The sequence below is a fragment of the Rhinolophus ferrumequinum genome, chromosome 4, assembly GCF_004115265.2.
Source record: "Rhinolophus ferrumequinum isolate MPI-CBG mRhiFer1 chromosome 4, mRhiFer1_v1.p, whole genome shotgun sequence".
NCBI lineage: Eukaryota > Metazoa > Chordata > Mammalia > Chiroptera > Rhinolophidae > Rhinolophus > Rhinolophus ferrumequinum.
The window spans coordinates 103,522,858-103,536,836 of NC_046287.1; the positions used below are offsets into that span (position 1 = coordinate 103,522,858).

Below are 13,979 nucleotides of genomic sequence, written 5' to 3' on the forward strand. Positions count from 1 at the left end.
TCTTATACTGTTTGGAGGGTACATGGGCATTCATAATTTTACTCTTGATTCCTTTTTATTGAGCTAAAATATTTCATGATAATTGTATTTTAATGGCACAGGGAAGAGAGTTCCAGGTGTAGGTCCTGAGGTTGGAAAGAGCTTGACCATTACAGAACTGAAAAAGGCTACTGTACCTGGAACATAGTGAGGAGAAGTGGTGCAAAATTAAGCTAGAGAGTTAACCCGAAGCCAAATCAAAAAGCCTTGAAGCCCTTTTTAAGGATTTGTCACAGTCCACGGGAAGCAATTAAAGGATTCCAAACAAAAGATTTAAATAATCTAAATTAAATGTTAAGATGATAATTCTGGTTGCTCTATTTGAGAGTTCCCCGTAAATACTAAGACCTGATAGAGGGGGTCTAAACATTTATTATTGCATTTTTCACTGGCCCTGCTTTATTCAAGATTTATTTAACTTCTGGGATTACCAAAGGCATATAATTCTCTCCAGTGTGCCTGATGGTTTTCAGAGATGGCTCCTCTGTGCTGCATCACATTTGAATTATGACCCAAGAAGAACACTGATGCAATGAGATTGTCATTATTCAAATTACAGTACAGAACTCCTAGTGGAAAAGGAGATTGTCGCTACATGCTAGAGCATTACTGAGTACAGGGAGAAATGTGAAGATTTCAAGAAGGAGTAGGTGGTTCTAAAGCTGAGCCATAAAGGATAAGGAGAACCCAAGATGAAGAGGAAGGAGTGGGCATTCCAGGTAAGGGAAACAGGGAATCCCACTCATAAAACTGTAGAGGAATCAGCATGTTACATGGGAATATTGGCTTGATTAGTACTATGAGTTCCATTCTGGATTAGTAGCAGAAACTACTGGATGAGGACAGATTAAGATTAGTACTTTTTCCTGAAGGCAACAAAGTATAAAGATTTTTGAGCAGGCACGAGCTTTTGAACAGCATACTTCTGTTTCTATTTCAAAAAAATGTAGACGGAAAATAAGAAGTATATGTGACTTTTATTTTTCACCACTGAAGGCACTTGCCATCTCCAGGTGCTTCCTTTACAATACAACTGCCACATTGCCACCAGACAACTTCATCTCCTGGTCACACTTAGCCAGCACTCTACTACTTGAAGAGTAAAGTCCAAACTCTTTACCCCAATATTCAAGACTCTCCAAAATTTGACCCCAACATACCTCTCCATAAAGCTCACTTTAAGCAAATTAATACTGTCATGCGGGGTCTCAGCTCCCGTTCCCCACATAAGAACGCAGGATATGAGGAGGCCAAAAAGGAACACTCACGGAGCCATAGATAGGGGAGTCACACCACTATAGTCTCGCTGGTGGCTGGGTTGGAGACACAGGAAGCAGGAGCCACACAATCCGCAAACTGCCGTCCACTTCTCTGCCTGCCAACCAACCAACCCCACTTGCTAGCTGTAATCCTCCATCCGCAATCCGCGCTTGCCAGCCACAATCTGCTGCTAGCATAGCAGATTAGTGGCCAATGGCTCACTGGTTACAGCTGACGGTCAACCAGCCACAGCTGATGGCCATCTAATCACAGTTGATGGCCATTCACTACCCAAGCCAGCACCTTTCCATGTGAGGCCGAGAGCCTGGAAACCGCACTCCTGGGTCTGTCCCCACAAATACTCTGGCCAAACGGTCTATATAAATCCGAGAAGGCCACTCATCTCCCACCTACTTTCCCCTGCTTATGCTGTTCCTTCTCCCTGGAATGCCTCATTTTCTGTTTACTCCTTTAAATACTACACAGGTTTTCAGGTCTAATGCAAACCCTGTGTCCTCTAGGAAGGTTTTTCATACCACTATGGGCCATATTGACATCAACGCTCCAGAATGCAGTGATTTTTAGTGTCTCTTACTCTCTTACTCTTTAGTGTCTCTTGTGGCACTTACCACAAGCTACCTTAGCAGAAGTTACTGTTTTAGGTAGAGGTTATAATCCTGTTCTTTTTAAATTCTTAGCATCCCCAACTGCTCCCAGCTCAACAACTGTTAGTAATGATGATCACCCTTTAGTTTGAAATTAATTGAATTTCCCCACCGGTAGCCACTGATAGGTTCTCCACTGAGGCTACTAGTAGTCAAGCCCTCAAATCCCTTGCAGATAATTTAAAGATGTGATAAAAAATATATAATTTTGTATATATGTATATATGTGTGTATATATATACATATATATGTATATATGTATATATGTATATAGTTTTTACAGGTTTGGGATTTCTGGCCCTGATAGATACTAGGGAAGGGGGATTCCTTTCAATATGGGGGATTGTTTGCTGCCTGTGAGGTCAATAACAGTGTAAGTGAAATAGTGCTCAAGATTTGAAAGTAAATGGTCCTTCACGACCTCGCGGCGCCCTTCCTTGGAATGGAGCGGCCCCATACTAAAACTGAAAACAACCTCCCCTCACCTGCACTGCCGCCCGCAAGGCCAAACGGAGGGGGCGGGCTTTAACTTCTTTGCCTGCTGATTGGCTACCTGCAGCGGCTGCCTCCGATGATTGGTCGCTGGCGCGAGGGCTGCCGGGACTGGCACGCGGTACCGGCCATCGGCTCCAAAAGGCGGCGGCGATGGAGGCAGAAGCGTCGACGGCTTGGCTCTCCCATTCTTCCTCAACGGGGAGGAAGGGTCGGCCCTGGGAAGCTGCTGAGATTCAGTGCATTCGGTGTGGAAGAAGGGTGACCAGAGCCTCCGGTGAGCAGTCCGAGGGTCAGCTCCGCGGCCCCGCGGCCGAGGCGAAAGCGTAGACAGAATGAGGCCGGAGGAAGGTGGGAGTCATCTGGGGTGGTCGGGGCCAGGGCTGACGTGAAACCGTCCCACAGGCCCCTCGTCGCCGGCAGCCCGCCCCCAGAGGGCTGCGGCGCCGCCCGGTGGTCAGTTGAAGGGGACGTCGCGCCTCCCGTCGCGGTCTCAGCCTGCGCCCCGTTTCTCCCCTCGTCTCACCTAGTCTCCGACCCGACGGTGTGTGAGCTCTCCTGAGCACCGGTTCGAAACGTCCCCAGGTTCACGAAAGAATCGCTGTAAAAATTTAGCCCATTTTCTTGTGGTCAGGAAGTAATGACACTTGATTTTCTTTTGTAGTTTTGTTGTAGAAGCGACAAGTAGACCCCTGAAATGTTCCTGAATTAAACAGATACTAGGGAGTTTATTTGGTGGAGGGAGGAAAATTATTGCTCAGTTTCGTGTAAAACATTGTTTGGAAAACGATACTTTTATGCATCTTGTTTTTCTGTACGTCAAGGGAAAAAAAATACCCCGCCCTCTTAGTATTGATCTGCTAATTTACTTCATTTTTTTTCTGTATACAAGATCTTTATTTTACTATGTATCTTAGACTTTATATTTTAGAGCAGTTTTAGATTCACATTGATCTGCTTAGATTCACATTGATCTGCTTAGATTCTCCTCAAGTGAAAACATTTAATGTAATTTAAAATGCCTCAGAGTGCTGAAAAGTCTTTTTATTACCCTGCGTAACTGTTTAATGTTTGTACTTTCAAAGTGAGTCATTCAGTCAGTTTTCATAGTCCCTTCTAGATGGACTCCGTTTAGGAGACATGAACGTGTGTAGCGAAAGTTGGTTGGTTGTGTTTCCTGGTGGAGAGCCGAGACTCTGGGTTTTGGGTTTTGACTGTTCCTGTTACATGTTACATAGAAAATCTACACTGTTTGAAGGAAATAAGTGTTACAAAATAGTTTTAGAACAAGACTTTTTATAATAACTGGTTTTTCCATGCGTTTGTGTTGCGATACTTAGAAATAGTCAATTGGAAAGATGGTGGTTATGAATTCTCTGTTTTGTGAGCTGTTAACACACCAAAAATTGTTTTGACTTGTACAATATAAGACATTTTATAAAGATAAAGCAGTTAAACGGTTTTTATTTCACTGGTAATATCATCTCTGAAATTTAAATAAAGCTTTAAAATGTAGGTTGGTTGTAAGCAAGTTTCAGGTATTTCAGTTGGAAGAGAAACTGTAAAGCTTTTTTTTATCAAAAGAATGCAATTATCATATATAAATCAGCAAGAACATTACTTTTTTGCTAGTGGAAGCTGACTGGTTTTATCTAGTTTTTTTCCCCTTTTTTTCTTGCAAAGTGTCTTTTAAAATAACATCCTTTTGAAGTTACAGAGCTAAAACAAATATGTTTATTATGCCTCATATTCTACTTAGAGCGTTAAAATCCTGTTATTAGGTTTACAATGAAGATTACGGTATTTCCTCTTAAATGCTAGGTTTGTGAAAATGATCTTTAGGTTGTTTGCGTGTGTGACAGTAGTAGCATCTGGCTTCTGTACTTTACAGTGTCTTACTTAGAGCCTTGTAAGGGGGGGTTTCGCCAGTGTCTCATATCTGCCCTCCCTGTCCGCTTCACAGGATGGGAAATATAAATTAATAGAGGGCATTGTGATCAAGTAGAAAGAACATTGCAGTTGGAAACTGCAATACTTTGTAGGTACCGAAAACAATCTAAATTAATGCAAACAATATTATAAACAATATTATATAGCTATATATTATATAGCTCTGCCTGGTTTTTCAGATTTTTCTCCCTAGTTCTGACTTGTATAGATTCTCCTGACTTTTGTTTAATAGGTCATCCATTTCTAACTAAACTTGGTATCTTTTCCTGTACAATAGAATCTTCTTTAATTTTTCCCTCTAATTAATGCTGCACATTCAATATTAACAAACTGTGAGAAAGTTAATTCACAATTTTATCAATAGGTCAACACCATGAACTTCAATGTGGGCATGATTTTTGTGAACTGTGCTTATTAGTAACCGAAGAATACAGCAAAATTATATGCCCTGCTTGTGAGGTAAGTTTTATCATTTTTCATATCGAATACATTACAACCTAATGTTAACAGTAAAAATGTTAGCAAAGTAAAACATAATTCTAGTTAGAAACTTTAGAGTTGTATTTTTGTTGCTGAGTCTTTAAGCCAAGAAGCCTAACAAAAGATGAAGACTTTCCCATCCATTTAATAATTGTTCAAAATGATCAAGAAGAATACATGGTTAAAAAAAAACCCAAAGAATACAAGGTTATAGTTACATACCTTGTAATAGCCTACATACATATTTTGACTTTTTGGAAACATCCATAGGAAATTGCCTCTTTTTATTTACTTCTTTTTAAATAAAGTATATTCCTTTCAAGTCCCTGCCCTTCTTTCCTACACCAATACCTCGCAAGCAAATTTTGAACTCCACCCTCCCCTCAACCTTTGTGTGTTACTAAATTACATTTTTAGAGATGCCATAGTATAAAAAGAGAAGCAACACAGTGGCCTAAAGTTAATGTTAATTTCAGAAGCACTAAAAATAGTACAGTTGCACTAGGACTAAAATCTATGGACCGCTAATAATGAGGACAAAGGATTTAAAATAAAAGTTAATGAACATCATTTGCATTTACTACAAATACAAATGTAGCTAAACATAGTATTTTTCTGGAAAGTTGTCTTAATCTCAAAATTCTTAATGTTCCACTTGAGAGATCAGATGATGAGGACTTGTATTTATTGTTTTCTATGGTAGTGTGGCAGACACTATGGAGGCAGGAGACCTGGAATGCAGTCCTAATTCTGTCACACTAAGATTGAGTTTCTTCATTTGTCAGATGGAAATAACACCTGCTTTTCTTATCTCATGGGATTGTAAGAGTCAAATCTGAATTATGTAAAAGTTCTCTACAAGCTTAAAGACCTAAAATATGTCTCATCGTTGACCCTTGATTATTCAGGTGTGGATTAACTGGTTTGCAGGTTAAACATGGTAAAAATACATAGATACATACATATATATGTGTATACACACATATCTGTATATATGTACATAGGGTGCCAAAAAAAATGTATACACATTTTAAGAAAGGAAAAAACTATTAGAATTGTAATAATATATATTGATAACAAAAGACGAATATGAGTCACATGTATACATTTTTGACACCCCCCGTATATGTATACATATGTATACATATATACACACATATACACGTATATGTACATATGTGTGTATATATGTATACATATATACATATATATGTGTGTATATATGCATATATAGTGTATAAATGTGTGAAAGTTTTAATCGTAGCAGAAACATTTACATATTAGAAGAGGTCTGTTTTGGAATCACATACTTTACCAATTGTGTCCTTCATGGTGGGGAATTCTTTTCCGTTCCTTTCCTGACAGTAGATTCCTCAGATGTTGGCTGGCTGCATAGTTACGACCAATGGGGAGCCTAACTCTGTGTTTGTAATGGAGGGACGGTCCCTGGCAGATTTCATCTTGTGATGGGTAAAGAAGAAGGGGATGGAAGGAGCTGGAACTGTTTCTGCCCATGCCCATCCTGTTCTAACATTCAAAAACAGACAGATTTATTAGAACAGTAACTTTTGCCTTTTTTTGGCAAACGATTTTGTTTAGTCTTAAATCATTATACTTGTATTATTTTGGATAATATCTGTACAAATGTTTAGTGTGTGTTTACACATACTGGTTTTGATTTTAAGGTTGTGATAAATCTATTTTGTGATAAATATCATTTTGACTATTTCTGACTCTTTCTTTGGCATATGGATGATTTGCCCCATCCTCCTCATCTTTTCTCTTTCCCCATCTTCTCAGGTAATTGACAAGGAATTATATTCAGATTCTTCAGACACTAAGCTGGTGGCTATATAAAGGAGTCCTTCAAGAAACCTTTCTGAAATTATCACTTGTACTAATTTTTAAAGTTTATAAGGGAGATTGGAAGAATTAATATAAATTAGTGAAAAGTCTGAATTTATAGAATACTTGAGGAATGTAGTTTATTACTTTTAATTTATGTATATTCTCTAAAAAGTATGTGCTCAGTGAAGTAAGATTTAAGTACCTGTATTTGCGTTAAACATATTTATAATTTATAATGTTGAAGGCCTGGATAATTCTGTTTATTTTACACTTAAGCCTAAAATGATTCCATTTGGGATTAAGGGTATGCTTTTGTTTATTTCTGAGTTTGGGTGAATACTCTGGACTTATCTGTCAGCTTTTATCTTTCATAGTTGTGTGGTTTGTTTTTTTTTAATAACATCCCTTCACTGCTTTTGATGGATATTAACGTTTTGTGTTTTTTTTTTAAATAATAACCATTCTATAATTTTGCACAGCAAGATGGGGGATTTTGTTCCAAATAGGATCATATTTAAGTATCATTCAGAAATACTGACCTCTTATTGATCTTTTGGACCAAAAATACATTATGCATGAGGAAAAGAGAAGTTATCCAGTTAACAGATAATTAATATGTATTAAAATCCCATGTGGATTCGAAATGTTAACATACAAATTGAAAATGTAAACTGATAGAAAATATAGGTAATTGTATAATCTTAGATAGGGAAGTCTTGTTAAACAAATCAATGAAGTCAGAAACCAAAGAAAAAATTCTGGTTAAATTTGACCAAATTTTTTTCATTTACAAGTAACAAAAACAAATAAACACACCACCATAAATAAACCTTAAATGACAAACTGGGGGTGGGTGGCAGAAGAAAGCTTTACTCTGAAATGGCAAACCAAAGGGTGATAAATGAGGCATATAGAAATCAAGGTTTCAGTCCTTAATTTGGAGGGGGTGTCTTAAAATAACATTTGGTCCAGTGTGATTTGTTAAAAGTAACACTTTGCCCCTAATTATTTAGTAAGACATGGCTGTCTTTGGTACATCACACTTGACAGAGCATCCTCTTCCCTACCCAAGATGTATATTTAAGTGGAAGACCATAGCATTTAGTTGTCTGCTTTATTTCTCTTAGCAACACTAACTTATTCTCATGAGAGTCTCCTCCATTACTTTTTTAAAAAAGATTTTATTGGGGAAGGGGAACAGGACTTTATTGGGGAACAGTGTGTACTTCCAGGATTTTTTCCAAGTCAAGTTGTCCTTTCAATTGTAGTGGTAGAGGGCACAGTTCAGCTCCAGGTCCAGTTGCTGTTAGTTGCAGGGGGCGCAGCCCAACATCCCTAGTGGGAGTCGAGGAGTCAAACTGGCAACCTCGTGGTTGAGAGCCCCCTGGCCCATGTGGGAATCGAACCGGCAGCCTTCGGCGTTAGGAACACGGAGCTCCAACCGACCTGAGCCATCGGGCCCGCCCTCCTCCATTACTTTTAATGGCTGCATAATAAGCCCTTGTACATAAGTGCTGTAATTCTGAACCAATCCCTTCATTATAAACATTTAGGTGGTTTTCAAAAATTTTCACTATATTTTTACACAATTCTTCAAACCTGCCCCTACCAAAATAACTCCATCAGCAAGTTCTGTTAATTTCTAGCTCCAAAACAAATCCATATTTCAATTTGTCGTATTTATTTTAATGTTTGATGGGCAAAAAATGGGTATCTCCTTGTTTTAAACTGAATTTCCCTGACTAGTGAAATTGAGCAACTTTTCACATGTTGACTTCTTAGCTCCCTTTCTGGGAAGCTCTTGAACAGATCCTTTGAGATGCTTTGCATATTTTCCTTTGGAATTGTCTTTTCCTAACTTGTAGGAATATTTCATGTGATAGGGATGTTAACACTTTGTCTTGTGTATCTCTACTGTTTTCTCCCAACCTTTCACTTTTAATTTTTTTTGTTACATGTAACCATTTAGAAATATTTTCCTTCTTTAGTCTTTCCCCCCCTTTTTTAGGTTTCTATGTTTTCTTTGATTAGGCAGACCTTCTCATCTCAGAGTTATATGTGTGTGTGTGGGTGTGTGTGTGTGTGTATTTAAATACTTACATCGTGTTTTTCAGAAAAAGGTATGTATTTAATCCTTTTATAATATTCACATGTGATGTAAGATGGGTGTCATACTCTTTATTGAATAATCCTTCCTCTGTTTAATTGAAATGTCACTTATATTCTGTGTCAAGTTCCCATATATATATATATGGATCTGTTTCAGGGCTCTATTCTATTCCTCTATTGTACTGGTACCGTAGCATTTTAATTACAGTAGCTTTATTATCTGGTGGGATAAATCTCTACTGAATGATTTGTTAAAATTTTAGTAATTCTTGTATATTTTCTATGTGAACTTTAGAATTGTATTTTATATTAGATGTATTTTAGGATATTAAATATTTGTATCCAGGAACCTGACACGATTCTCCATTTATTCAGTTCTTGTTTTATGATCCCCAATAAATTATTTGGTTTTCTTTTCTTAGAGTTTGTATTTTTCTTATTAAATTTATTCCTAAGTATTTTACTAGAGTTTTGAATGTACCTTATGGTAGAATCAAGTTTTAGTTAATTTAATGTTCTGTTTAATTAATAGTTGCCAAATTACCAATTTCTTTACAAATAACAATAAAATAAAACATGATCGATGTACAATTTTTCTTTTCAAGTTTTAGTTAATTTAATGTTCTGTTTAATTAATAGTTGCCAAATTACCAATTTCTTTACAAATAACAATAAAATAAAACATGATCGATGTACAATTTTTCTTTGATTTAAAGAGGATTTAAGGATTTTTAAGGCTATTATCAACTTTATGAATTGCACACTAGTTGTTTGAATTCTCGATAAACAGAATTTATGAATGACTTTCTGTTTTTGTTTTTAATCTTATTTTGTCCTAAGGTTGCAACAACTATAAATACGAGACAAGGATACTACCCAGTTGATGGATGTATTCAAGAAGATTCCTTTATGGAAAAACCACAGCCTAAAAAGTATGTTCTGTGTATTTTGCAACTTTTTAAGGGTTAAAGAACCTTCTTATTAATTCACTGGGACCCGACTCAGAGGGCGATTACAATTTTGTATGACTTAACATTTTAAAAATACTTAATATGATAGTAAATTATGTAGGAATTAAAAGAAACATAGGATACCCTCAAGAAGCAGTCTCATTTGGAACTTTTCAGTTCTGTTAATGGCTCCAAGCATCTATAGATCACCTTAGTTCTTCATCTCTCATTCATTTTACCTCCTGCAGATTCTAACTTCCCAGTGTCTCCTGTGTTCATAATGTATCTTCTATTTGTACTACCCTATTTAATTCTCTTTTGCCTACCTTCTTAGCACTTTCAGACTCTTCTCTGCTCTGTGGTTCTTCATTGCCTATCCAAATAAAATCCAAAATTCTTTAGACTAGCGTTCGTGGCTTTTCACATGACTGCTGCAGCTTCTCTGTCCAGACTTAAATGTGTGCCTAGAAACACAAAGAATAGTTATAGTTATTTCTTTGGATAGTAAAACCACTTAGCTAAAGTCTGGCGGCCGGTTACTGACACAACCAGAAGTAGAACTCAGGTTTATTGAACGCCAGTATTTCTCCCAACTTCTATATTTGTAATCTACCAAGTCATTTCCTCCACAAGCTCTGTGTAGAGTGATTAGAATAAATCTTTAGTAATCTTTCTGACTCCATGTGAGTCAGTGGCCATGCAAATTTGAAACTGATAGAGGAGTCTAGCAGATGACATAGTGGGTGAGATAAGTAGACGAAGTTTAGCAATGGTAAGGATTATGGCAGTTGGAAGAAGGTTCACCCCCTCCAAAGGAGACAGCCCCTACTGGCTCCAGCCAGTTGTGGCCGTTAAGACGGATCCATCGTTGCCTGATCTCCTTTTTTTTTCCTCAAGAGAAAATAGAGATCTGAACTTCTATGTGAAATTTTCTGACTTTTTAACCATCATGCAAATCAAATCTGATTGTACTCTTGTCTAGATATGTACAATACCTGGTATGGCTACACAGTGAAATACCGCTTTCAGAAGTACATGAGTCCATTTTTAACACCCCAAATTTTTCCAAGTTAACCATTTTTTAAATTAAATTTTCCATGTCAAGGATTCTTATGTTAGGAATTTCTGTTCCCTAATTTCAGCAGAGTTTTGTTTAAAATAGTTGTAAATTTTAAATGGAAGTATCCCTTGATATATATTTCCTTCCTGATTTATCTTTAATATGTTGAAGTAAGAATTGAATATGGACCCCTCAGGGTTAATGCACTCACGTATGTTTTTAAGAATGTGAATGTTCACTTTTCAAAGTCAGTGAATGTTTAAAAATTAGTCTCCTGTGTCTATGAGAGTAACAGTTAAACATCATAGTTTCTTCTATAAATTGTTATAGGCTTACGATTAACTTATTCAGCAAACACTAAGTGCTTACTGTGTGCTAGCCAATATTGGGATAGAAAGATAAAAACAGGCAAAAACTCGAGTATCTATAGACACAAAATGGAACTTTTCCCTTGCAAATTAATTTATGTAATAAATTTATTACCTTTTTGTAAATGATCCAGACCTGTAAGTACATTTTTTTAATAGTTGACATTTAAGTGTGTAAGTACTTACTTTAATTGAGCTTAAGACAATTCAGTGATGATATCAACATCTCTACCAAAAACTGTCAGGTAAGGAGAGGTGATTAGGTGATTAGGAAAAGTACAATTTTTACTGTACGCTATTTGTAGAGATTTGTTAAGTTGATTAAAATTAAGTTTTATATGAAAGCATATTTAGTCATGGTTTCCCACTCTTTGCTTATCATAGGTGATTGAGAGCTCAGTGTATGTGTTCTTACAAGTCATCATATGAATTATTGGCTTTATTTATTTTTTCCCCCTTCTGCCTCCCCCCAACCCCCACTCCAATTCAAGCCGTTGTTTCTCAGTCTAGTTGTGTAGGACTCAGCTCCCTGGCTCGTCGGTGGGCCGCTCAGAGCTGCCCATGGCAACTGCTCTGCTGGCGGCTCACTGCAACCCAGCTCCAGGAAGAGCCATGTTCACAGTCTTAGCTGTAGAGGGCGCAGCTCACTGGCCCATCTGGGAATCAAACTGGCGACCTCCGCGTTAGGAGCACGGTGCTCCAACCACCTTATGGCGCTCCTGAGCCACCGGGCCGTCCCATATATGAATTATTTTTGATAGAGGGTAAAAAAATCAGAATAGAAGGTTAAAGCTGTTAATGGTGGTATTTCAAATAATGTACTTGACATTTTTCAGGATAAAGAATTGTTCTCAAGACTTGAAAAAGACTGCTGATCAGCAAACTACTGGTTTAGAACATTCACCATCCACACACAGGACTGTTTTGAACTCATCAGCTGTAATGGCGGTATGAAAATTGTTATTTATAAAGTAACATGAAGCCAAACTTTTATATTTTGTCTCTGGTAGCTTAACTTTCCTTTCAAGGCTCCTATAATTATAGATTCTTTTCAAAGCTTAAAGGTAAGAGGTAAACTACATTTCTTACTTGAACCTCTTTTTTCATTTCTAAACTATGATTGAACAATTGTCTTTTCTTCCCAAGGCAGCCCATTCTACCTTGGACCAACTCTCTTAGTGTTCTTGATATTTATTTATATGTGGTTTCTTCTCTTTGAACCTAGTTTTGAGTCTGAATTACATGAAACTTGTATAAAGTACAAGTTTCTAATTCTAAGTGTGATTTTTCCATCCAAAAGGCCTAATAGCGTTTGTTGTTGATGATGATGATATTGTTGTTGAAAGAGTCAATTTTATCTCTTACTACATCTGATAACTTTAAATAATGTGTTTTAAAGTTTAAGATTAGAAATAGAACGAACTCTAAAATGCTGATAAGTGAAATATCTTGTTAAGGAGATCTTTAGTGGGCTAAGGGAGGAGAGAGAGCACTTAATATTGCTATCTTTTACTTCAAGTTTTAATCTTAACAGCCAAATTACATTTTTTTCCTTCAACTGTTAATTTTTGCCTGTGTACATTTTTTATTACCACGATAAATTTTTCAAGATACTTTTAAATTTCAAAATGGTTACAGGACATAATCTCATTTTTTCAAAAAGATATCTAAAATCTGGAATGCTATAACCAAAACTCTAAAATGTTAATTATTTTTAATCTCTAGGTAAGAAGGATTAACAGTGTTATTTTTCTCCCTTCTTTTCAGATTTCTATAGTGGGTCTACGTTGCTTTTGTAACCAAACTGATAGCTTGATGTTTTTGCGACTAATATATCTAAGCATCTATTTTTATATTTTATATTTGTATATGATCCCCTTCCCCTTCATAGGAGACTAAAACTGCAGAAGAAATTGATGAAGCATTGAAGATAGCAGGCAATAATTTTGAACAATTAAGTATTGCTGTGAAAGTAAGCATTTTTAATGATTAAATTCTTTCATGAATTAGGGCATGTTCTCTTTAAATGTGTATATTTGGATGTATTATCACTGAAGTTAGAGCTAAGCACTGAGTTATTAAGCATGGTAATCTAATGACAGAAACATACAACAGAGTGGAAAACCCCCATGGTCTTGTAGCATGGAGCTAGCAGCCTAGTAACATTGGAGCTCTATTAAGGAACCATGATTTCTTCTTGCTCTGAGCTGAATTTTGTCTCAGAAGCATTGCAGATCTTCTAACATTGCTCATTATTTGGCTGTATATCCTTTACACAAAGAGTCTTAACTCTTTTCTCCTGTACCCCATCTCCCAAAAGAGAGAATCACTGATTTGGTGACAAACAACAAGCAACAACAAATTTACAACCTACGCGGTCAAAAGGTTATAGCTGATAAGGGAGTTAAGAGTTCAACATAAGAATTTGGGAGGGGGAAACAAAATTGAACCCATAACAATATGTCCTTCGGCAGCACCACCCCCATCCCAGATTCATGCAAAATACATTCACCCCATCTCAACTTAGTCTTAACCTATTTCAGCATCAACTCTAAGTCTAAAATCATATCTAAATATTTTCTAAATCAGGTATGGGTGAAACTCAGGGTATGATTCATCCTGGGCCAAATCCCTCTTTAACAGTGAAATCTGTGAAACAAGGTAATAAATTATTTGCTTCTAAAATACATTGGGCAGGGATAGGATAGACATTCCCATTCCAGAAGGGAGAAATGGAAAGGAAAAAAGGGCTCACAGA

General features: G+C 36.8%; 1 protein-coding gene across 1 annotated transcript in view; it reads left to right on the plus strand.

The window, feature by feature from the left end:
• Positions 1 to 2,609: 2,609 nt before the first annotated feature.
• The window catches only part of RNF17 (ring finger protein 17), a 100,179-nt gene continuing 88,809 nt past the window's right edge, over positions 2,610 to 13,979 (plus strand). The window contains exons 1-5 of the mRNA XM_033104050.1: positions 2,610 to 2,733; positions 4,771 to 4,865; positions 9,684 to 9,775; positions 12,058 to 12,169; positions 13,113 to 13,193. Of these exons, the coding sequence (XP_032959941.1) occupies positions 2,610 to 2,733; positions 4,771 to 4,865; positions 9,684 to 9,775; positions 12,058 to 12,169; positions 13,113 to 13,193 (504 nt within the window). The remainder of the gene's footprint in view (positions 2,734 to 4,770; positions 4,866 to 9,683; positions 9,776 to 12,057; positions 12,170 to 13,112; positions 13,194 to 13,979) is intronic.